The sequence below is a fragment of the Clupea harengus genome, chromosome 19 (assembly GCF_900700415.2).
Source record: "Clupea harengus chromosome 19, Ch_v2.0.2, whole genome shotgun sequence".
Classification (NCBI taxonomy): domain Eukaryota; kingdom Metazoa; phylum Chordata; class Actinopteri; order Clupeiformes; family Clupeidae; genus Clupea; species Clupea harengus.
The window spans coordinates 23,603,463-23,624,325 of NC_045170.1; the positions used below are offsets into that span (position 1 = coordinate 23,603,463).

Below are 20,863 nucleotides of genomic sequence, written 5' to 3' on the forward strand. Positions count from 1 at the left end.
TGTTTTTTGTATTTCTCTTTTTTGTGTTTGTCCAGATTTGCCTCCTCTGTCTTAAGGATATCTTCTGTTCCTGAAAACTCATCTGCCATTTTACCTCTTTCCTTCTCTATATCTTGACTAGCTTTGTCCAGAATTTGTGTTTGGATTTGAAGTGCATCTTCGGTTTCTCTTTGTTGCTCAATTTCAAATGAGTTGATTCTCTGATGAAGCTCCTTCTCACCCTTTGTAGCTCGTTCTATCATTCTCAATCTGGCTCTGTAAAATTGCTTTCATTTCATTGAGTTCTTCCTTCTCGAGAGCAATTTTCTGCATTCTTTTCCATCTCCTCTTCAGCCTTTGTATGTCAGTCTTTGATTGTTCCATCTCATTAAGTTTCCTGGTTGTTTCTCTGATGGTCGGTTCAGCTCTTTTCTCTTGGCCTCCAGCTCAGCTTTAGTGAGTTCCATCTCTTCCATCTCCCGTTTCATCTTCTGCATCTTGTCGTCCAGTTCCTCCTTCTGCTTCTCTATGTCTTCCCTCATAGTTGCCAATTTCCTTCATCTCTTCCTTCAGCAGTCACCAGCTTTGTCTCAGTGTCCTTTTTTGTTTCCAGATGTCAGATTTGACCTTCTCCAGTTCTTCCTTCTCTGCCTTTGTTTCATACATTGTCTTTTCAAACTCTTCTTTCTGTCTTTGAATATCAGGACTTTAATCTCTCCAGATGGTCAATCTCCGTCTTTGTGTTTCCCATTTTGGCCGTCAATTTCTTCTCTTTCTCTTCTCAACTCTTTCCTTCAGGCTCTGAAGAAGTGTCCATTTCTTTCTTCATTTTCTTCCAGTTTTTGTGTTGAGTTCTTCCTTTGCTTTGGCAAGTTGTTCACTCTCAACAGAGGCTTCCCTAATTCTTTCAATGGAGAGCATCTTCCCCTTCTTTTTTCAAACGTTTCTACCTCTGCCTGAAGTTGCTCTATCTGTAGTCTTTCTCAGGTCTATTTCATCTCTTTGTTTTTGTATCTCTTCTTTGGTTTTGTCCAGCATTTGCCTCCCTGTCTTTAAGGATATCTCTCTGTTCCTGAAAACTCATCCTGCCATTTTACCTCTTTCCTTCTCTATATCTTGACTAGCTTTGTCTAGAATTTAGGATTTGGATTTGAAGTGCATCTTCGGTTTCTTTCAGTTGGCCACGCTCAATTTCAAATGAGTTGATTCTCTGATGAAGCTCCTTCTCCACCCTTTGAAGCTCGATTCTATCATTCTCAATCTGGCTCTGTAAAAATTGCTTTTCGTTTCATTGAGTTCTTCCTTCTCGAGAGCAATTTTCTGCATTGCTTTATCCATCTCCTCTTTAGCCTGTTGTATGTCAGTCTTTGATTGTTCCATCTCATTAAGTTTCCTGGTGTTTCTTCTGATGGTGTGTTCCAGCTCTTTTCTCTTGGCCTCCAGCTCACTTTAGTGAGTTCCATCTCTTCCATCTCCCGTTTCATCTTCTGCATCTTGTCGTCTAGTTCCTCCTTCTGCTTCTGTATGTCTTCCCTCATAGTTGCCATTTCCTTCATCTCTTCCTTCAGCATCACCAGCTTTGTCTCAGTGTCCTCTTTTTGTTTCCAGATGTCAGATTTGACCTTCTCCAGTTCTTCCTTCTCTGCCTTTGTTTCATACATTGTCTTTTCAAACTCTTCTTTCTGTCTTTGAATATCAGACTTTATTCTCTCCAGATGGTCAATCTTCGTCTTTGTGTTTTCCATTTTGCCGTCAATTTCTTCTCTTTCCTTTTTCAACTCATCCTTCAGGCTCTGAAGAGTGTCCATTTCTCTCTTCATTTCTTCCATTTTTGTGTTGAGTTCTTCCTTTGCTTTGGCAAGTTGTTCACTCTCAACAGAGGCTTCCCTAATTCTTTCATGGAAAGCATCTTCCCCTTCTTTTTTCATTGTTTCTACCTCTGCCTGAAGCTGGTCTGTCTCCAGTCTTCTCAGGTCTATTTCTTCTCTTTGTTTTTGTATCTCTTCTTTGGTTTCCGCCAGCATTTGCCTCTCTGTTTTAAGGATATCTCTCTGTTCCTGAAACTCATCTGCCATTTTGCCTCTTTCCTTCTCTATACCTTCTCTAGCTTTGTCCATAATTTGTGTTTGGATTTGAATTGCATCTTCGGTTTCTCTCAGTTGACCACGCTCAATTTCAAATGTGTTGATTCTCTGATGAAGCTCCTTCTCAACCCTTTGAAGCTCGTTTCTATCATTCTCAATCTGGCTCTGTAAAATTGCTTTCGTTTCATTGAGTTCTTCCTTCTCGAGAGCAATTGTCTGCATTGCTTTGTCCATCTCCTCTTTAGCCTGTTGTATGTCAGTCTTTGATTGTTCCATCTCATTAAGCTTCCTGGTGTTTCTTCTGATGGTGTGTTCCAGCTCTTTTCTCTTGGCCTCCAGCTCAGCTTTAGTGAGTTCCATCTCTTCCATCTCCCGTTTCATCTTCTGCATCTTGTCGTCTAGTTCCTCCTTCTGCTTCTGTATGTCTTCCCTCATAGTTGCCATTTCCTTCATCTCTTCCTTCAGCATCACCAGCTTTGTCTCAGTGTCCTCTTTTTGTTTCCAGATGTCAGATTTGACCTTCTCCAGTTCTTCCTTCTCTGCCTTTGTTTCATACATTGTCTTTTCAAACTCTTCTTTCTGTCTTTGAATATCAGACTTTAATCTCTCCAGATGGTCAATCTCCGTCTTTGTGTTTCCCATTTTGCCGTCAATTTCTTCTCTTTCTCTTCTCAACTCTTCCTTCAGGCTCTGAAGAGTGTCCATTTCTCTCTTCATTTCTTCCAGTTTTGTGTTGAGTTCTTCCTTTGCTTTGGCAAGTTGTTCACTCTCAACAGAGGCTTCCCTAATTCTTTCATGGAGAGCATCTTCCCCTTCTTTTTTCAACGTTTCTACCTCTGCCTGAAGTTGCTCTATCTGTAGTCTTCTCAGGTCTATTTCATCTCTTTGTTTTTGTATCTCTTCTTTGGTTTTGTCCAGCATTTGCCTCCCTGTCTTAAGGATATCTCTCTGTTCCTGAAACTCATCTGCCATTTTACCTCTTTCCTTCTCTATATCTTGACTAGCTTTGTCTAGAATTAGGATTTGGATTTGAAGTGCATCTTCGGTTTCTTTCAGTTGGCCACGCTCAATTTCAAATGAGTTGATTCTCTGATGAAGCTCCTTCTCCACCCTTTGTAGCTCGATTCTATCATTCTCAATCTGGCTCTGTAAAATTGCTTTCGTTTCATTGAGTTCTTCCTTCTCGAGAGCAATTTTCTGCATTGCTTTGTCCATCTCCTCTTTAGCCTGTTGTATGTCAGTCTTTGATTGTTCCATCTCATTAAGCTTCCTGGTGTTTCTTCTGATGGTGTGTTCCAGCTCTTTTCTCTTGGCCTCCAGCTCAGCTTTAGTGAGTTCCATCTCTCCCATCTCCCGTTTCATCTTCTGCATCTTGTCGTCCAGTTCCTCCTTCTGCTTCTGTATGTCTTCCCTCATAGTTGCCATTTCCTTCATCTCTTCCTTCAGCATCACCAGCTTTGTCTCAGTGTCCTGTTTTTGTTTCCAGATGTCAGATTTGACCTTCTCCAGTTCTTCCTTCGCTGCCTTTGTTTCATACATTGTCTTTTCAAACTCTTCTTTCTGTCTTTGAATATCAGACTTTATTCTCTCCAGATGGTCAATCTTCGTCTTTGTGTTTTCCATTTTGCCGTCAATTTCTTCTCTTTCCTTTTTCAACTCATCCTTCAGGCTCTGAAGAGTGTCCATTTCTCTCTTCATTTCTTCCATTTTTGTGTTGAGTTCTTCCTTTGCTTTGGCAAGTTGTTCACTCTCAACAGAGGCTTCCCTAATTCTGCCTTGGATAGCGTCTTGTCCTTCTTTTTTCATCTTTTTTACATCTGCCTGAAGTTGCTCTATCTCCACTCTTCTTAGGTCTAATTCTTTTCTCTCCTGTTCAAGTTCTTCTCTTTGTTTTTGTATACCTTCTTTGTTTTTGTCCAGCATTTGCATCTCTGTTTTAAGGATATCTCTCTGTTCCTGAAACTCATCTGCCATTTTGCCTCTTTCCTTCTCTATACCTTTCTCTAGCTTTGTCCAGAATTTGTGTTTGGATTTGAATTGCATCTTCGGTTTCTCTCAGTTGACCACGCTCAATTTCAAATGTGTTGATTCTCTGATGAAGCTCCTTCTCAACCCTTTGAAGCTCGTTTCTATCATTCTCAATCTGGCTCTGTAAAATTGCTTTCGTTTCATTGAGTTCTTCCTTCTCGAGAGCAATTGTCTGCATTGCTTTATCCATCTCCTCTTTAGCCTGTTGTATGTCAGTCTTTGATTGTTCCATCTCATTAAGTTTCCTGGTGTTTCTTCTGATGGTGTGTTCCAGCTCTTTTCTCTTGGCCTCCAGCTCAGCTTTAGTGAGTTCCATCTCTTCCATCTCCCGTTTCATCTTCTGCATCTTGTCGTCTAGTTCCTCCTTCTGCTTCTGTATGTCTTCCCTCATAGTTGCCATTTCCTTCATCTCTTCCTTCAGCATCACCAGCTTTGTCTCAGTGTCCTCTTTTTGTTTCCAGATGTCAGATTTTACCTTCTCCAGTTCTTCCTTCTCTGCCTTTGTTTCATACATTGTCTTTTCAAACTCTTCTTTCTGTCTTTGAATATCAGACTTTAATCTCTCCAGATGGTCAATCTTCGTCTTTGTGTTTTCCATTTTGCCGTCAATTTCTTCTCTTTCCTTTTTCAACTCATCCTTCAGGCTCTGAAGAGTGTCCATTTCTCTCTTCATTTCTTCCATTTTTGTGTTGAGTTCTTCCTTTGCTTTGGCAAGTTGTTCACTCTCAACAGAGGCTTCCCTAATTCTGCCTTGGATAGCGTCTTGTCCTTCTTTTTTCATCTTTTTTACATCTGCCTGAAGTTGCTCTATCTCCACTCTTCTTAGGTCTAATTCTTTTCTCTCCTGTTCAAGTTCTTCTCTTTGTTTTTGTATACCTTCTTTGTTTTTGTCCAGCATTTGCATCTCTGTTTTAAGGATATCTCTCTGTTCCTGAAACTCATCTGCCATTTTGCCTCTTTCCTTCTCTATACCTTCTCTAGCTTTGTCCATAATTTGTGTTTGGATTTGAATTGCATCTTCGGTTTCTCTCAGTTGACCACGCTCAATTTCAAATGTGTTGATTCTCTGATGAAGCTCCTTCTCAACCCTTTGAAGCTCGTTTCTATCATTCTCAATCTGGCTCTGTAAAATTGCTTTCGTTTCATTGAGTTCTTCCTTCTCGAGAGCAATTGTCTGCATTGCTTTGTCCATCTCCTCTTTAGCCTGTTGTATGTCAGTCTTTGATTGTTCCATCTCATTAAGCTTCCTGGTGTTTCTTCTGATGGTGTGTTCCAGCTCTTTTCTCTTGGCCTCCAGCTCAGCTTTAGTGAGTTCCATCTCTCCCATCTCCCGTTTCATCCTCTGCATCTTGTCGTCCAGTTCCTCCTTCTGCTTCTGTATGTCTTCCCTTATAGTTGCCATTTCCTTCATCTCTTCCTTCAGCATCACTAGCTTTGCCTCAGTGTCCTCTTTTTGTTTCCAGATATCAGATTTGACCTTCTCCAGTTCTTCCTTCTCTGCCTTTGTTTCATACATTGTCTTTTCAAACTCTTCTTTCTGTCTTTGAATATCTGACTTCAATCTCTCCAGTTGTTCAATCTCCATCTTTGTGTTTTCCATTTTGTCGTCAATTTCTTCTCTTTCCCTTTTCAACTCATCCTTCAGGCTCTGAAGAGTGTCCATTTCTCTCTTCATTTCTTCCAGTTTTGTGTTGAGTTCTTCCTTTGCTTTGGCAAGTTGTTTACTCTCAACAGAGGCTTCCCTAATTCTTTCATGGAGAGCATCTTCCCCTTCTTTTTTCAACGTTTCTACCTCTGCCTGAAGTTGCTCTGTCTCCAGTCTTCTCAGATCTATTTCATCTCTTTGTTTTTGTATCTCTTCTTTGGTTTTGTCCAGCATTTGCCTCTCTGTCTTGAGGATATCTCTCTGTTCCTGAAACTCATCTGCCATTTTACGTCTTTCCTTCTCTATATCTTGACTAGCTTTGTCCAGAATTTGTGTTTGGATTTGAAGTGCATCTTCGGTAACTCTCAGTTGACCACGCTCAATTTCAAATGAGTTGATTCTCTGATGGAGCTCCTTCTCCACCCTTTGTAGCTCGTTTCTATCATTCTCAATCTGGCTCTGTAAAATTTCTTTCATTTCATTGAGTTCTTCCTTCTCGAGAGCAATTTTCTGCATTACTTTATCCATCTCCTCTTTAGCCTGTTGTATGTCAGTCTTTGATTGTTCCATCTCATTAAGTTTCCTGGTGTTTCTTCTGATGGTTTGCTCCAGCTCTCTTCTCTTGGCCTCCAGCTCAGCTTTAGTGAGTTCCATCTCTTCCATCTCCCGTTTCATCCTCTGCATCTTGTCGTCCAGTTCCTCCTTCTGCTTCTGTATGTCTTCCCTTATAGTTGCCATTTCCTTCATCTCTTCCTTCAGCATCACCAGCTTTGTCTCAGTGTCCTGTTTTTGTTTCCAGATGTCAGATTTGACCTTCTCCAGTTCTTCCTTCTCTGCCTTTGTTTCATACATTATCTTTTCAAACTCTTCTTTCTGTCTTTGAATATCTGACTTCAATCTCTCCAGTTGTTCAACCTCCATCTTTGTGTTTTCCATTTTGCCGTCAATTTCTTCTCTTTTCCTTTTCAACTCATCCTTCAGGCTCTGAAGAGTGTCCATTTCTCTATTCATTTCTTCTATTTTTGTGTTGAGTTCTTCCTTTGCTTTGGCAAGTTGTTCACTCTCAACAGAGGCTTCCCTAATTTTGCAATGGAAAGCATCTTCCCCTTCTTTTTTCATTGTTTCTATCTCTGCCTGAAGTTGCTCTGTCTCCAGTCTTCTCATGTCTATTTCTTCTCTTTGTTTTTGTATCTCTTCTTTGACTTTATCCAGCATTTGCCTCTCTGTGTTAAGGATATCTCTCTGTTCCTGAAACTCATCTGCCATTTTACCTCTTTCCTTCTCTATATCTTCTCTTGTTTCCTCTAGAGTTTGAATTTGCAATTTAAGTGCATTTCTGTTTTCTCTCAGTTTGTCACACTCAATTTCAAATGATTTGATTGTCTGATGAAGCTCCCTCTCCACTCTTTGAAGCTCGTTTCTATCACTCTCAAACTGACTTTCTAAAATAGATTTCATCTCTTTTAGTTCTTCCTTTCCTCGTTGTATCCTTTCCATAACTGTGTCCAGCTCTTCTTTAGCCTTTTGTATTTTCGTCTTGGATTGTTCCATCTCATTTAGTTTCCTGGTGTTTCTTCTGATGGTGTGTTCCAGTTCTTTTTTCTTGGCCTCCAGCTCAGCTTTATAAAGTTCCATCTGTCCTATCTCTCGCTTAATTTTCTGTAACTTGCCATCTGCTTCTTCTCTCTCTTTCTGGATGTTGTTTTTGATGCTCCTCAGTTTTTCCATTTCACTTTTCAAGAGTTTTAATTTTGCTTCTGTTTCTTCTCTTTGTCCTGACAAGTCATTTTTCAGTTTCTCTACATGTTGTCTTTCCTTCTTTGTCGCAGCCATTCTTCTCTCTATCTCCTCTTTCTGTCTTTTTATGTTGCTTTCTTTTTCCTCCAGTGTCTGTATATCCATTTTCACTTTTTCCATTCTCACCTCAATTTCATTATGTTTGGTCTTAACCTCCATTTTCTCTCTCTGGACATCACCCATATTTTTTTCCATGTCTGCCATTTTGTTTTTTAGTTCCTCCATTTCTTTCTGAATTTGTTCAGTCTTTTGTTTGTCTGCTTTTATTGCATCCTCCAAGAGTTTCTGAGCCTCCCGTCTTTGTTGCTGTATTTCAGCTTGCAAAAATTCTTTTACATTTTCCAAATCTTTCCATTTCTGTTCAAGTTCATTTTTGCTGTCTTCAAATTCTTTAGTCTGTTTTTTCATTTCTTCATCAAACTCTTCCTTTTGTTTTTTAAGTTGTTTTGCTTTTTCCTCTATTGCCTTCTTTTCTCTCTTTACCTCATTTGCAAGGTTTTCAACATTTGTAGTTTTATTTTGTATCTCTACATTTTCATTCAGTAGTTCACTCTTCTGTTTTTCAAGCTTTTCCCTGTCATTTTGAATTTCTTCTCTTTGTCTCTTTATCTCAATCTTAAGTATATCTAGATCTTCTTTTATCTTTTTGGCATCTCTCTCACTTTCTTCTTTTTCTTTTTGTAGTTCTAGTTTATTTTCCCTCAGAACTTTATTGTCTTTATGAAGTAGAGCTTGGCTGTGTTGAATGTCTTCCTGTTTTCTTTGTATCTCAGCATGCATCAGTTCAAGCTCTTTTTTCATTCTGAAAGAGTTGATATTCATACTGTCAATTGTTTCCCTCTCTTTTTTGAGCTGTTCCGTGATTGTTTCCATCCTGATTTCTTCATCCTTGATCTTGTCCTTCATGCTCAGTATCTTGTCTTTTTCTCTGTCTATTTCAACGTTTCTTTCCTCTAATTCACATCTTTGTCTTTGAAGTATTTCTTTCTGTAGCTCTATGTCTTTGCGCTGTTCCTCTATCTCAGACATACTGATTGAGACCTCATGTTTGTCCAGCTCATCTCCCATCCCAGAGTCGTCCATGCCTGACTCATCTGTCATGTCCTGTTCAGTTCCTCGTCTGAGTTGCATAATCTCAGCCTTCATTTCCCCCACAATTTCCTTTAAAGAGATGGAAAAATAGCATGATATCATTCTTTAAGTAATATGAACAATGCACTTAGAGGTGTGATGCCGTGCATTCTTACTATTCGTTTATATAGATAACACTTTACTATAAATGAGTAATGCAACCCTGAATACTGATTACCATTTGAACATTGAGTAATGGAGTTTTAAAAATCAATTTTCCCCATTACACTAGACAGTAGAAACACAGTACAGTAGAAACACGTCTTACATGGCCATTTTATTTTAGCTCTAGAAATAAAGGTTGCAATGGAGTTTTCCTTTATCCTACTCATGTATTTTTGCATTAAATGTGTGCTCCTTACAAAGGAGAGCATTAGGTCAAACCTAATGATGCTGATCAGAAACAAAAGGACATTTCAAGTGAGAGAAAAGGTCGGTAGGGCTATGACCACTGATTGAAACTGACAAGTAGTAAATCATCATTTTAGGAACAGTAGGAGGCAGGGCTACCAGATAGCAAGCACAGCAGCAGAACATAAAAGGTTTTAATGGATCTTTGGGAGGATGGACTCGTTATATTTCCCTTTCCTTATTTATAGTTGCTGTTTTTGTTCTCCTATACTATGTAGACTTCTTCCACGTGGAACAGCCAGATAGCTAGGACCACATTTATGAGAAAATGGTCGAAACAATAATTTAACCATTTATATTGGGTGATTTATATGTTTAATTAAATGTTGAAAAGCATTCCATATGTCATCCACGTGTAATCATTATAATCCTTGATTTTGTTTATCCTTGCTCCTGGTTGTCTGCTCACGGCTAGCAGAATTTGGAGTTGTCAAAACAATATCCAACGAAGTCAAAAGAGAATTTTCCCCATTTTCTTTCACTTTTTGGCTATTGATGGGTTTTCTTTGGGTTTTGTCACCCTTTCCTGTGAGTAATACACCTGCGGTGGATATGAATGATTTACTTTATTATGATTGAGTAAATAAGTAGGTAATCTCAATGTCAATGTGAATGCTTTGATATCGTGATTTAGTGTTAGTCATATTCCATATTCAAAATATATTGTGACTTGTCTTTTATTGATGTTCATTGTGGCTTGTGTTCATGTTTTTTTTTATTTAGAAATGTGCATATTGTGCAGGATGTATGGAAGGTAGCCTTGCTGACTGTTGCCAGTCTCAGTTGAACCAGTTGATTGATTATCCAGCTGTGTTCTGGAAGGTAATGATCACCTGTCTTCTTTAAACCCACAGTATCAGAGGGAGCCTCAGATTGTAACTCCTATGTGCTTGACACGGCATACTCGAGGGGGCTGTCTGGTTTAAGGCTATGTTTTTCTTAAGGCCAATTTATAATCTAGATGACAAGTATCTCTTGACAGAAAAGGATGTAAGAGCTTGTGTCAAATTTTGCCAAGGTGTCACAGACCTTGTCGTGTACATCTAAACTTTTAAGAGAGTACATACATTGAAAGTTTTTGCTGTTTACTGTGATTGGATGAGAAGACAATCGATGGACATTTTGTTTGTTCATATTTTTAGCATCCTAGGTAACTAGCAGTGCCAGCTCTAAAGTTCATACTTGATGAAATCTTAACGGTTGGATATAGTGTATATCATTTCTATGCTTATAGGATCACAAAGGTTATTGAGGGAAATGTGCTGTTCAGGATTCTGCTGCCCGTCTTATGTGGTGTTTACACAAATAAGTGAATGAGAATTCATTGTTTCAGTTACAGCTTAGGCCACTAACAGATTCCTAAAATGTGATTGACTGCTGCATCCATATTCCATGGTATTCAGCCTGCAGACATTTAAATATGTCAGGAGACCCTTGGTGGGTGCCTTTGCACTGGTTTTGGTGTCATCATTTCAGTTTAAGAGAGGGGAAATTATCAGGTTGAAACTAGTCATTGGGGATAGTTATTTGTCTTTACATAGACATACACACACACACATACATCCATGCTGTTCCTAAAAAAATCTGAACATATATACCTTTTCTTTGTTTAGGTCATCTAAGTCCAGCTGCAGCTTTGCTTTTACTTTCTCAATCTCTTCTTGGGCATATCGTATAGCTTCTGAGTCTCGTACCATGTCCTCTCTCCTGGCCTCTACCTTCTCTGTCTCAATCTCACAGTCCCTCAGCCGTTCTTCCACCTCATCTCGCTGTTGTACTATCTTCAATTTCAAAATGTCTAGGTCGTCTCTCTCTCTCAAGGTCCTCTCAAGCCTCTGGTCCAGGTCTCTTCTCTTTCTTTGTATCTCTAGCTTAATCATTCTCAGCTCATCCCTCCCTGTCTTAGTGTCATATTTACTTTGTTCAATTTCTAGTTTCATTTTTTTCAGCAGTTCTCGGATGTGCTCTATCTCTTGAATAAGTCTTTGTAGCTCAGTGTTCATAAGCTCTCTGTCAGTGATGTCCATATGACACACTTCCATTCTGCTCTGCATGTCCATTTTTGTTCTCCGCACCATTTCTCTGGTTCTCTCCATCTCCTGAATCAGTCTTAGGATTTCTGTGTTTATTTCATCCTGTTCCTCTTGGTCTTTATCACTCAACTCTGCCTTGTTGTCAAATTCCTCTCTGGCCCTTTGCAGTTCAGCTATGAACCCCTCCATCTCTCGTTTCTCTTTTTCTGTCTCTTCCTTTTTTAACTGAAACTCATCCTTCGCTTTCTCTATCTCCACTTTTATCTGTTCCATCTCCTCTTTCTTTCTCCTAGTCTTCCTCAGTCTCTGCTCTAGCTCCTTCCTCTTTCTCTCCATCTCAGCTCTCATGTACTCCATTTCTGCCATATCTCGTCTAGTCTTCTGCATCCGCTCCTCCAGCTCCTCTCTCTGCCTCTGGATCTCATCCCGCTGTCTCCTCATTTTCTCCATCTCCATTTGGGCTTGTTGCATCTTAATCTCCACTTCATCTTTCTGTTTCAGGATGTCTGAGCGCATCTTCTCAAGTTCCTGCTTCTCCATTTTTGTCTCTGTCATTTTACTATCCACCTCCTCTTTCTGTCTCTGTATGTCAGCTTTCATCCTCTCCAGTTGCTCCATCTCTTTTTGGATTCTCTCCATGTTGGCTTCAGTCTCCTCGTTCTGCACCTTTAAGTAATCCTTCATCTCCTGGATCTGGTGCATTTGGCTCTTTATCTCTTTCACTCTTTTGTTCACCTCCTCTCTCTCTACCTGTAACTTCTCTCTCTCTTCCCTTTCCTCTCTCTCAGACTCATCCCACATTCTCTCAATCTCTGCTTTGACTCTGTCTATCTCTTTTTTTACCTGCTCATATGGCTCTTTCGCTTTATGCGTCTTCTCTCTCATTCTTTCCAGCTTCTCTCTTTGACTCTCAAGTTCAGCTCTCATCTGCTGCATTCTTTCCTCTTCCTGCCTTGTTTCTCTCATCCTTCTGTTCACATCCTCTGTCTGTTTCTCCAGTTCTGTCCTTTTTTGTTCCATCTCTAGTGCTACTGCCTCTCTTGCATGCTCAATCATTTGTCTCTCTCTCACCATTGTATTTTTGACTCTTTCTATCTCCTCTCTCTCTTTCTGCTGTTGTGTCCTCTGTTGTACTTCTTCTCTCTTGCAGTCATGCCTACTCTTATCCAGCTCCTCCTTGAGTCTCCGGGTCTCCTCACGTACCTGCTCCAACTCCTCTCGTTCTCTCTCTGACTCCCTCTTTACCCTATCTAGATCATCTCTGTCCCTCTGCATCGCAGCTCTCAACTGTATCATCATTTCTTTCTCCTGATTGTTTTCTTGCACCATGTTCTGTAAGATCTCTCGTTCATTAGCATCTGTCACTCTCTCCTGGTCCTGTTGTAATCTCAGTACTTCAGTCCTCATGTTTTCCAGTTCCTCTCTCTCTTTTTGCAGCTCTGCCCGTTTCTCCAAGTCCTCCATCACCATCTCATATCTCCTTTTCTCCATCTCCTCTCTTCCTTTAATAGTCTCCATTCTCTGTTGTTCCATGGTGCGCTCAGTCTCATGTATTGCTTCTTTTATCTCTTCTGCCTCTCTATGGGCCCTTGATGCGTCAGTAACCTTTTTCTCAAGCTCCTTAATCTGTTGTTTTAGTTTTTCTTTCATTTGGCTGATTTCATTCCACTCTTTTTGTACATTGGTCTCTCTGCTTTGGATATCTTCTTTCTCTGCTTCAAATTCTTGCTTGAACCCTTCTTCCTTTCTCTTGACCTCATCTTCTTTTTTCTTAATAGATTCTTTCTCCCCTTTTAATAAAGCTTTTATTTGTTCAATCAACTCCTTTTCTTGTCTTATTTCTTCTCTGTTCATTTCAACATCTGCTTTTGCCTTTTGAATCTCCTCCTTCAGTTGTTCCAGATTTTCTTGTTCTTGTTGGATCCTTGTTCTCTGTTCCACTTCTTCCTGCTCTGTCTCAGACCATTTTCTCTCCATTTCATTCTTTAGCTGCACGATTTCAGACTGTATTGACTCATAATGTTCTTTTTCCACCCTGTTCTTCTCCCTTTGGCTTTCCAGTTCGTCCTTTTCTCTCTGGATCTCTGCTTTCATGAGGTCCATTTGGTCTTTCGTTTGTTTTGTTTCTTCAATTTTATGCTCTATGTCATCAATCTGATGCTGTATGTGAGCTTTCATTTTCTCCATTCGTTCTTTTTCTCTTTTAATAATCTCCCGGCTCTGCTCTGTCTCCTCCCTGTCCTTCAGTATATCATACCTCATAGCCTCCAGCTCTTGTCTCTCTCTCAGAATCTCAGTGTTCCTTCTCGTGATGTTTTCTTTTTCTGTTTCTATCTCAGCTTTCATTCTCTCTGTTGTCTCCTTCTCCCGTTGCATTTCTTCACTCTGCTGTTTCATCTGTAGTCTTTCCTTCTCCTCTTTTATCCTGCCCACCTCACCTACCTTCTGTAACTCTGCCTTCATCCTCTCCACTTCATCTCTCTCTCTCTGTATCCCAGCTCGCTGTTCAATCTCCTCTTTCATTGTGTCATACTTTCGTTTCTCCATCTCCTCTTTTGCCTTAAGGGCATCATCCCGCTGTTTCTCCAGAGTGTTATTGGCCCTCTGGACCTCAGCCTTCACCTGCTCCAGCTTTCTGCTTGCTTGCCTTTTCTCCTCTATCCTCCTTTCTATGGTCTTTGTTTTCTTCTGGATGCCGGCTCTGGTCCAGTCTAGCTTCTCTCTCTCCTTACTCACTTCTTCCTTTTCTTTCTCTAGCTCTTCTTGTGCTGTTCCTAATTTCCATCTTATCTTCTCCAAATCCTTCTCTTTTCTGGAGACCTCAGATTTTCTTTTCTCAATTACATCCTTTTCCAGATGTAAGTCTGTTTTCAGATGGTGTAGTCTCTCTCTCTCTAGATTGGTTTCCTCTTTGTTCTTCTCAAACTCCTCTTTTGCTATTTGCAACTCAGCCTGCAAGTTCAGTAGTTCATCTTTCTCCTGTTGAATGAGCACTCGCTGTTCCTGTTTGTCTTTCTCTGCCTCATGCCATCGACTCTCCATCTGTTCCTTAACTGTGTTTATTTCATTTTTGATCTGTTCAAATTGTTCTTTTTGTTTCTGTATGTCATCCCTCCTTTTCCCTAGATCATCTCTCTCACTTTGTACTTCAGCCTTCATCCGTTCCATGCTTTCTTTTGCTTGTTTTGTCTCTTCAATTTGCTTTTCTATTTCGTAAATCTGTCCTTGGATGTCGCTCTTCATCTGCTCCATCTTCTCTTTCTCCAGTCTAGTGATCTGTTGGTTCCTCTCTGTCTCTTCCTTTGCTCTAAGTGTCTCATATCTTATCAGCTCCAGCTGCTGCCTCTCCTGAAAGATCTCCTCACGCCTGTGCTCCAGCATCTCTCTCTCTGTCTGGATGTCAGTCCTCATCTGCTCAATTCTCCCTCTCTCTCTATCTGCATCCTGCCCACTCTGTGCCATTCTCTCTCTGGCTTGTTGTAGCTGAGCTCTCAGCTGCTCGATAGTTCTCTCGTGTTGCCGTTTCTCCTCCATAAGCTGAGTAATTTCTCCCTGATGCTTCTGGATCTTCTCTGTCATGCTGGCCACGTCTCCTTGCTCTCTTTTCGTCCCTTCCCAGAGTCTCTCTATTTTCTCAATGGCTTGCATAGTCTCCTGTCTCCTGCGTTTCAGGGATTCTCTCTTAGACTGGGTGTCACCTTCTTGCCGTGCTCCACCCTCCTCTTTCTTCTCCACAGACCTCTGGGTTACATCTGTTTGAGTGCTCTTGCTGTTCTGGTGTCTATTTTCTATGGGGAAAGAAATTAAGTACTGAATGTGTTTATTGTATGTTCCTCTTTGATCAGTTTACTAAATTAATTACATTAAAATGTTGATGTTATTTATCTGTATTAGTGAGAAGGTGAGGAAAAACTTGGGAATAGACTCACCCAATTCCTCCATGAGTTTGGGTTCATATAGCTTCAGTATCATGAGAAAGGACTCTCTGCTTTGTGGGGGTGCTGTCTCCAAAGCCTTAAACAGTCTCTTTAGGGCCTCCTGGGGGGTTGGAGCAGTCTGCACATCCCATGCTGCCTCCTCCTGGACCAGCTGCTGTGAAATCACAGCATTTGCTATCGGCCCAACATGCTGCACCCGAGAGATGATTTGCTCCCTGAACTCCTCCAGGAACTCACCGACTGGGGGAGAATAGAGTATTACTGAGTCAGAGAAGAGAAAAGTAGCCGTAGCCAGCATTTCTCACTATATCAGTTAGTTTGTATGACATTCCGTTTAGATGCCTTGTCTCATTAGTTGAATTTGAATGAGAATGGGAAAATGAATGTGACAATATAGACATGGACATGTACATGAACATCAATATGAATATAACTTATTCATCCTGTTAAATAAAAGGACATTATTTTAAAAAGGCAACATTGTTGTGATTAGTTGTTATTATTTTAGTTATAATTATTTTATATTCAACAACTGGCTCGGCCACATGATATAATAAATTACTGCACATTGAAATGACTATCACTGTCTAATTATTATATTTCACAGTGTACAAAAGGTGTTTAGGTTGCTAATTGAGATTAGGTGTTAATTTATGAGTTATCTGGTGCACATGGTGGACAATCATTATTTAAAATGGAAATATTACTCAATATGAAAAATAGAAGGCTTCCATTAATGTTTAGCCATCTAAATAAAGGTTTATTGGTGAAGAAACCCCCTGTATGAGGACCTTAGCAGCTTACAATGATACAAGTCATCATGCACATGGGAGAGGAGATAGGTGCTGTGTTTGAATGGAAACAGTCTGTTTTTAACACAACGTCTATTTACTCCAGGATGTATCAAGACAAAAGCTTTAACAAATATTAAGACTGCATTGTATAGTTTCCAATGTGTCTGTCTTCAATCATTTGTAACTGTGGTCTTCATGAGAAAGAAAGCCTACCATGGTCTTTTGATCCTGCCATGGCTCTGATAAGGGTCCACTCTGGGCAGGTTTTCAGGCAACTACTGGTCTATGGAGATAAACACTCACATAAGATAATCCTACGTAATAAAAACAAAGCAACAAAAGTATAGACTTAAATCATTTGTAAAGTTACACCAGCACTCTGAAGGCTCAGAGTTAATTTAACTAGCCACACAAAATAAATACATTTGTAATGGTTGGATCCTAATGAATTAAGCAATATGTAACTCAAATTTCAACAGAATTTCTTGGCTTCAGAATTCTTGGCTTCTAGATGAGGGAACCTCCTTCTGCATACATATAACAGAAACCTTGATATAAACCTGTAAGCCTTCTTTTAAAGAAAACTGGACCTAACAGTTATAACATTATAACAATAGACTATTCTGAGGATACAGACATCAGAGCTGAATGCTAAGTATTGTCCAGAGCATTCAGCTCTGATGTCTGTACATCCACTATGCTTATAACTTTTTGGTGTAAAGTGATATTGTAACTCTATAGCCTAAATTAATAGGCTACACATGATATGGCACATTATAATTAGGTGTAGGCCTACCAATGCATGTTATGTGGCATGATAAATGTTATAGGTTATGTGATATGATAATGAAGCAAATTGTCTTCCACAAAGTTAGTTCACATCAGAGGTCTAGTTTAGGTTCATGGTAAGTATGACATTTGCCTACCTTTTAAGAGTTGCCAGTGGATTGGTTTCATATATTGTCCAGTTGTTTGCACGAAGGGAACAAGTCCGGATCAACAGAGAGAACTAAACATGAGACTTGCAAACAGCTTCATCTACCCTATCTTAGAGGTACACACCCACAGAACCCACCTCATTCGAACAGGAACAGTGTATAGAACATGATTAGCTGCTTGGTGGGATGGCCAATGCTTACATGGGCTCTCCACTTTCTGGTTCCTGCTGATAAGTCTGGCATACTCTATGATGTTAATGCGAGTGGGCATGAACCCATATATACCGATGCCTTGGTTGATTTTGATACCAAAGGTCTAGGCTACTCACTAGATGGCAGTGGTTTCCACTGCATATAATGTGTCGTTGTAAAATGTCATGTCTGGCAAACCGCCGTTGTGCCCAATTCGACTGCAGCCGCCTCAGACTACGGAATACCAGACCTACGGTGCCAAGCAGTGAACGCTTATTACGTTAGAGACATTGACATTTACGTGGGTTTATAGGTGTAGTAGGCTGTGTATTGGGAGCCAAGCAACGGAACTGGCACCCACTGTGTTTTTGTACCTTTTCTTATTTAAAACCTCGTCCGATGGAAATATTTCTTAAGTTACTTCACAACTGAAAGGGAACCGAAAAAGACCGTTTTTAAAAGTCCTACAGGGAACGATAGGCTAGCCTACTATATGACTAACTTAGACCCATTTTCAAACGTTCTATATATGTCTTGAATTAAATGTCCCCATGCGACCAACGTATGTAAGACCTTACGTTTTAATTTCGTGACAGTTTTCTTAATAATAACAAGTAGCCTAATGTTAGCCCACCGTAGCATAGCCTGTTGTCAAACGCAGGCGTTTTAACTTTAAAATGATGGTTGCGCACCTAAAATTTATGAATGACATTTAACAGGTTCATTCACGTAAATGCTGGATTAAATGGATTTACATGGTCGTGGTCAACATTGGAAGTTGCCATGCCACATTCGAGACTGAGACAGACTTTAACTGGCTGACCGATGAAGTAAAACTTGAAGGTAAAATTGCATTTCTTTTCTTTCTTGCAGTCAATGTGACAAGAATGAAATCCTTTAGAAATGTAATAATGTAACACAGTATTTCATCATGGTTGTTGGACGTCTGTATTTTAATGAAAATGCAACTGAAATTTTGCAACTGGCAATTCAGTGTACAAATTGGTCATGCAATATGACAATGCATCTTGAAACTGCCAATTCAATTAGCAGTATTTTGATTCAAACATAAAGGTCAATACTTTTTCTCAGTCATTTTGGTAAATTTCAGAAGTAAAATTCTCAAAACAGTTTTGTTCAACCTCCACATCATCTGGTCACTTGTGCACATCATAACATCAATTAGCTAGTCATTGTTTTGCACATTTTGAAAATTCTTTTGCTCTACAAAACATCTAGGTATCTATTCAGTGTGTAAGTCATGACATGCAAATGGTTTAAACCAGTTATCATTTATGTGTCAACCATATGCTTTATCAGTTTCAGTGACATTGTGCTTTTGGTATGGTACAGATTGGCATTTTTTTAAATGTCTTCTAAATTAATTATTGTGTGTTTCTTTTCTCCCTCAGGTTTACCTAGAGAGAGGCACACCTGGGAATCATAGCAACATCAAGGGACTGTCAGTGCCCCACGCAATAGCAAGGTTACAGGTGCAATTAGTTACTTCGGCTATTGTCTTGGGAAAGTAAACAGGTCAAAGAGAACGCTAACAGAAACATGGATTGATGGAGATAATTTCCAAACACTGTTAATGACTTAAGAATATATGAATCAAGTGCCTTGTATTAATTACCGTATATAAATCATGTACTTATGTAAGCAGGAACATGGCTTTTCTGTGTTTCTGCGTGTGTGTAACTTAGAATATTAGGTGCCACTTAGTCTGCATATCTACAAAAGCATGTTTAGCTCAGAGGTGATAAGCTTCTTCCGACCTTGCAAAACTTCCATCCTTGCCTCGGACGTCAGAAATCCACCACGTGGTTACTCTGCTGAACGCTAAACTTCTGTCTATGTAAACCTTGTGCAGTGTTTAATATTGCTTCACTTTCAGCCTTGTGCTGGGAGTGAGCCCGATTGCAATTGTTGTTTGTCTAATAAATATACTTATATGCAGCTCCGGAGTCCTGAGGTAACTAGGGTGAATTTTCACCTAACATGGATAGCGCTCTGACAGACGGTAACGTAAACAGGCAGTCAAAGTGCTGAGGCGTTCTTAAAAACACTGACGAAAAGCATGATGTGGGTTTCAAAATTTAGATCTGAGTCTAATATGACACCTTGTTTTCTGGCCTGGTGCTTGGTGTTAAGTGCTAGTGTTTTTAAATCTGAAGATAGTTTCTCTCTTTCGGCTTTTTCACCAATGACCTGTTTTATCTTGGTTAAGCTGGAGAAAGTTTTGTGACATCCATACATTTATAGCAGCAATGCAATTTACCAAGCAATCAATAAAACTGTTGTTGGGTGTTACAGAAATATATAGCTGGGTATCAGCTGCATAGCTATGATAGTTGATGTTGTGCCTCCTCATGATACTACAGCTATATCAATGTTCATTGTCTATGTTAGAGCTCCCCTTATGATGTTACCTAAGTACTAGCTTTGAGTCTTTGCTACAGTGCAATATTAAATATGCCTGTGGATAATACAATGTAAAAATACGCTCCGTTGTGGTGACAGGTTTTTGAAACAAAAACTTCTCAAACAAGTGTTTTTTTCTGTTTTCACAGGTCTGCAGAATTTAACAGATCAGGCCTCAATGAACAACTTCAGCATACAAAGATCCTCCACCTGAAGACTGGCACCTATCTTCCTGCCATTATTAGACATTTGATTTCTCACATCCAAATTAACAATTAAACAAATATTATAGCATGGGCATTCATTCTTTCTTGAAGATTGTGAATACACGCATTGCAGTGATTACTGCAGATCACAGACAGCGTTCCACTTTAAGTAGTTTCTATTTCAACTCTCTGTTCTGGCAACCTACCAGTATCCACTATTGTTTTGTAAAGTTCACAGTTTTTCTTTTCTTTTCTTTACAGGACAATCTAACGCCCTCCCCATAGACACACGTTGTGGTGTTGTCACTGGACAGTTGTATAAGCGACAGGGCCTTAAACTACTGCCTATGGGACGTTGTGTTTCCATCGCAGTGGCAACAGAAAGTAACTGGTGTCTTTGTCTGCACACAGCAGAGGCCATGTTCAGGGATATTATCATGAGCTACTGTGCTATATTAAACTTGCTTGTCATAACTGGGGCATTGTGGTTCTCCATTTCCTCCTTTAAAAGAAACACCTGTAAATTAATGTTAAATGTATTTATTGATAGCGCTACTGATGGCTGTAATGTGTCCTCAGCTCTCAGGACATAATTTCAATGTCAGAGCAGTTATGTGTCACTGTCAAGACTATTCCACAACGTGAATAGATTTGTATCGAAGACATTAATTTGAAACATTTTGGTATATATATATTCGTATGTCTCAAAATACATTTCATACTGTTAGATGACTAAGCTTGTGTCCGCGAGCCATGCTAGTGCTTCACTGTTCAGGGTAGACAGTGCCTGAAGGCCAGGGCACTGGTACTTGGTGCAGTCGTTGATGATGTGATCAGCAGTTTGCTCTGGGGCCCCACAGGGGCAGTCTGGAGCATCACATAGGTTCATCCTGTGCATATTGGCTCGGAAGCGTCCATGTCCTGTTCGGCATCTGTTGAGTCATACCCAGGAGTTTCTGTTGAGGGTGTGTCCTGCAGGCCTTGTGGACGGTGTTTTGATGTAGCCATGTAGTTTAGTGTTGGCTGAGCCCCACTGTTTGGTCCATTGTGTGATGGTCCAGGATCCAGGTGGCTGACCATTTGCCTCATGCAGCAGACCCCGAAGTCTTGCAGAGATCGGTGCTCTCAGCGGTAGGCGTGGTGGTGGGTCGTTTGAGTTGATGTCATGATGGAGTAGGTGGCTGGCTCTGCGTTGAGCTCTCTGTGCAAGGTTTAGGCAGGCTGCTTCGCGGCGGATTGCTGGTGGTGGGATTCCACTGAGGA

General features: G+C 40.1%; 1 protein-coding gene and 2 long non-coding RNA genes across 8 annotated transcripts; 2 read left to right on the top strand and 1 right to left on the bottom strand.

The window, feature by feature from the left end:
* Nucleotides 1–3,867: 3,867 nt before the first annotated feature.
* LOC105892150 (trichohyalin-like) lies at nt 3,868–16,854 on the bottom strand. 4 transcript variants are annotated; one of them, XM_031585810.2, is made up of 5 exons: nt 16,767–16,854; nt 16,054–16,123; nt 15,038–15,286; nt 10,674–14,896; nt 3,868–8,694 (listed from the first exon to the last, which is right to left on the bottom strand). In XM_031585810.2, exons 2-5 carry the CDS (start codon nt 16,073–16,075, stop codon nt 4,027–4,029), a joined length of 9,162 nt encoding a protein of 3,053 aa, XP_031441670.2. In that variant the 5' UTR covers nt 16,076–16,123; nt 16,767–16,854; the 3' UTR covers nt 3,868–4,026. The 4 variants fall into 4 exon arrangements, with proteins under 4 accessions (XP_031441670.2, XP_042566641.1, XP_042566643.1 ...); XM_042710707.1 differs by having other exon boundaries at nt 15,038–15,307; XM_042710709.1 differs by having other exon boundaries at nt 16,054–16,154; nt 16,767–16,848.
* A 119-nt stretch (nt 16,855–16,973) lies between these two features.
* LOC116225043 lies at nt 16,974–18,494 on the top strand. Of its 3 annotated transcripts, none has more exons than XR_004165887.2 (3): nt 16,974–17,271; nt 17,690–17,813; nt 18,383–18,494. It is a non-coding gene; the product is annotated as an uncharacterized LOC116225043 (long non-coding RNA). The 3 variants fall into 3 exon arrangements; XR_004165888.2 differs by having other exon boundaries at nt 16,974–17,250; XR_004165889.2 differs by having other exon boundaries at nt 16,974–17,225.
* Nucleotides 18,495–18,928: 434 nt separating this feature from the next.
* LOC116225044 lies at nt 18,929–19,688 on the top strand. The gene is made up of 2 exons (XR_004165890.2): nt 18,929–18,993; nt 19,544–19,688. It is a non-coding gene; the product is annotated as an uncharacterized LOC116225044 (long non-coding RNA).
* Nucleotides 19,689–20,863: the final 1,175 nt, after the last annotated feature.

What these genes read in the sequence shown, in the direction of transcription:
- LOC105892150 (XM_042710707.1), bottom strand. Translation starts at nt 16,075, where the DNA reads ATGGCAGGATCAAAAGACCATG. An exon ending in CAAACTCATGGAGGAATTGG is followed by an intron (nt 14,897 to 15,037) that starts GTGAGTCTATTC and finishes CTTTCCCCATAG; the next exon opens with AAAATAGACACCAGAACAGC. An exon ending in ATGACCTAAACAAAGAAAAG is followed by an intron (nt 8,695 to 10,673) that starts GTATATATGTTC and finishes ATCTCTTTAAAG; the next exon opens with GAAATTGTGGGGGAAATGAA.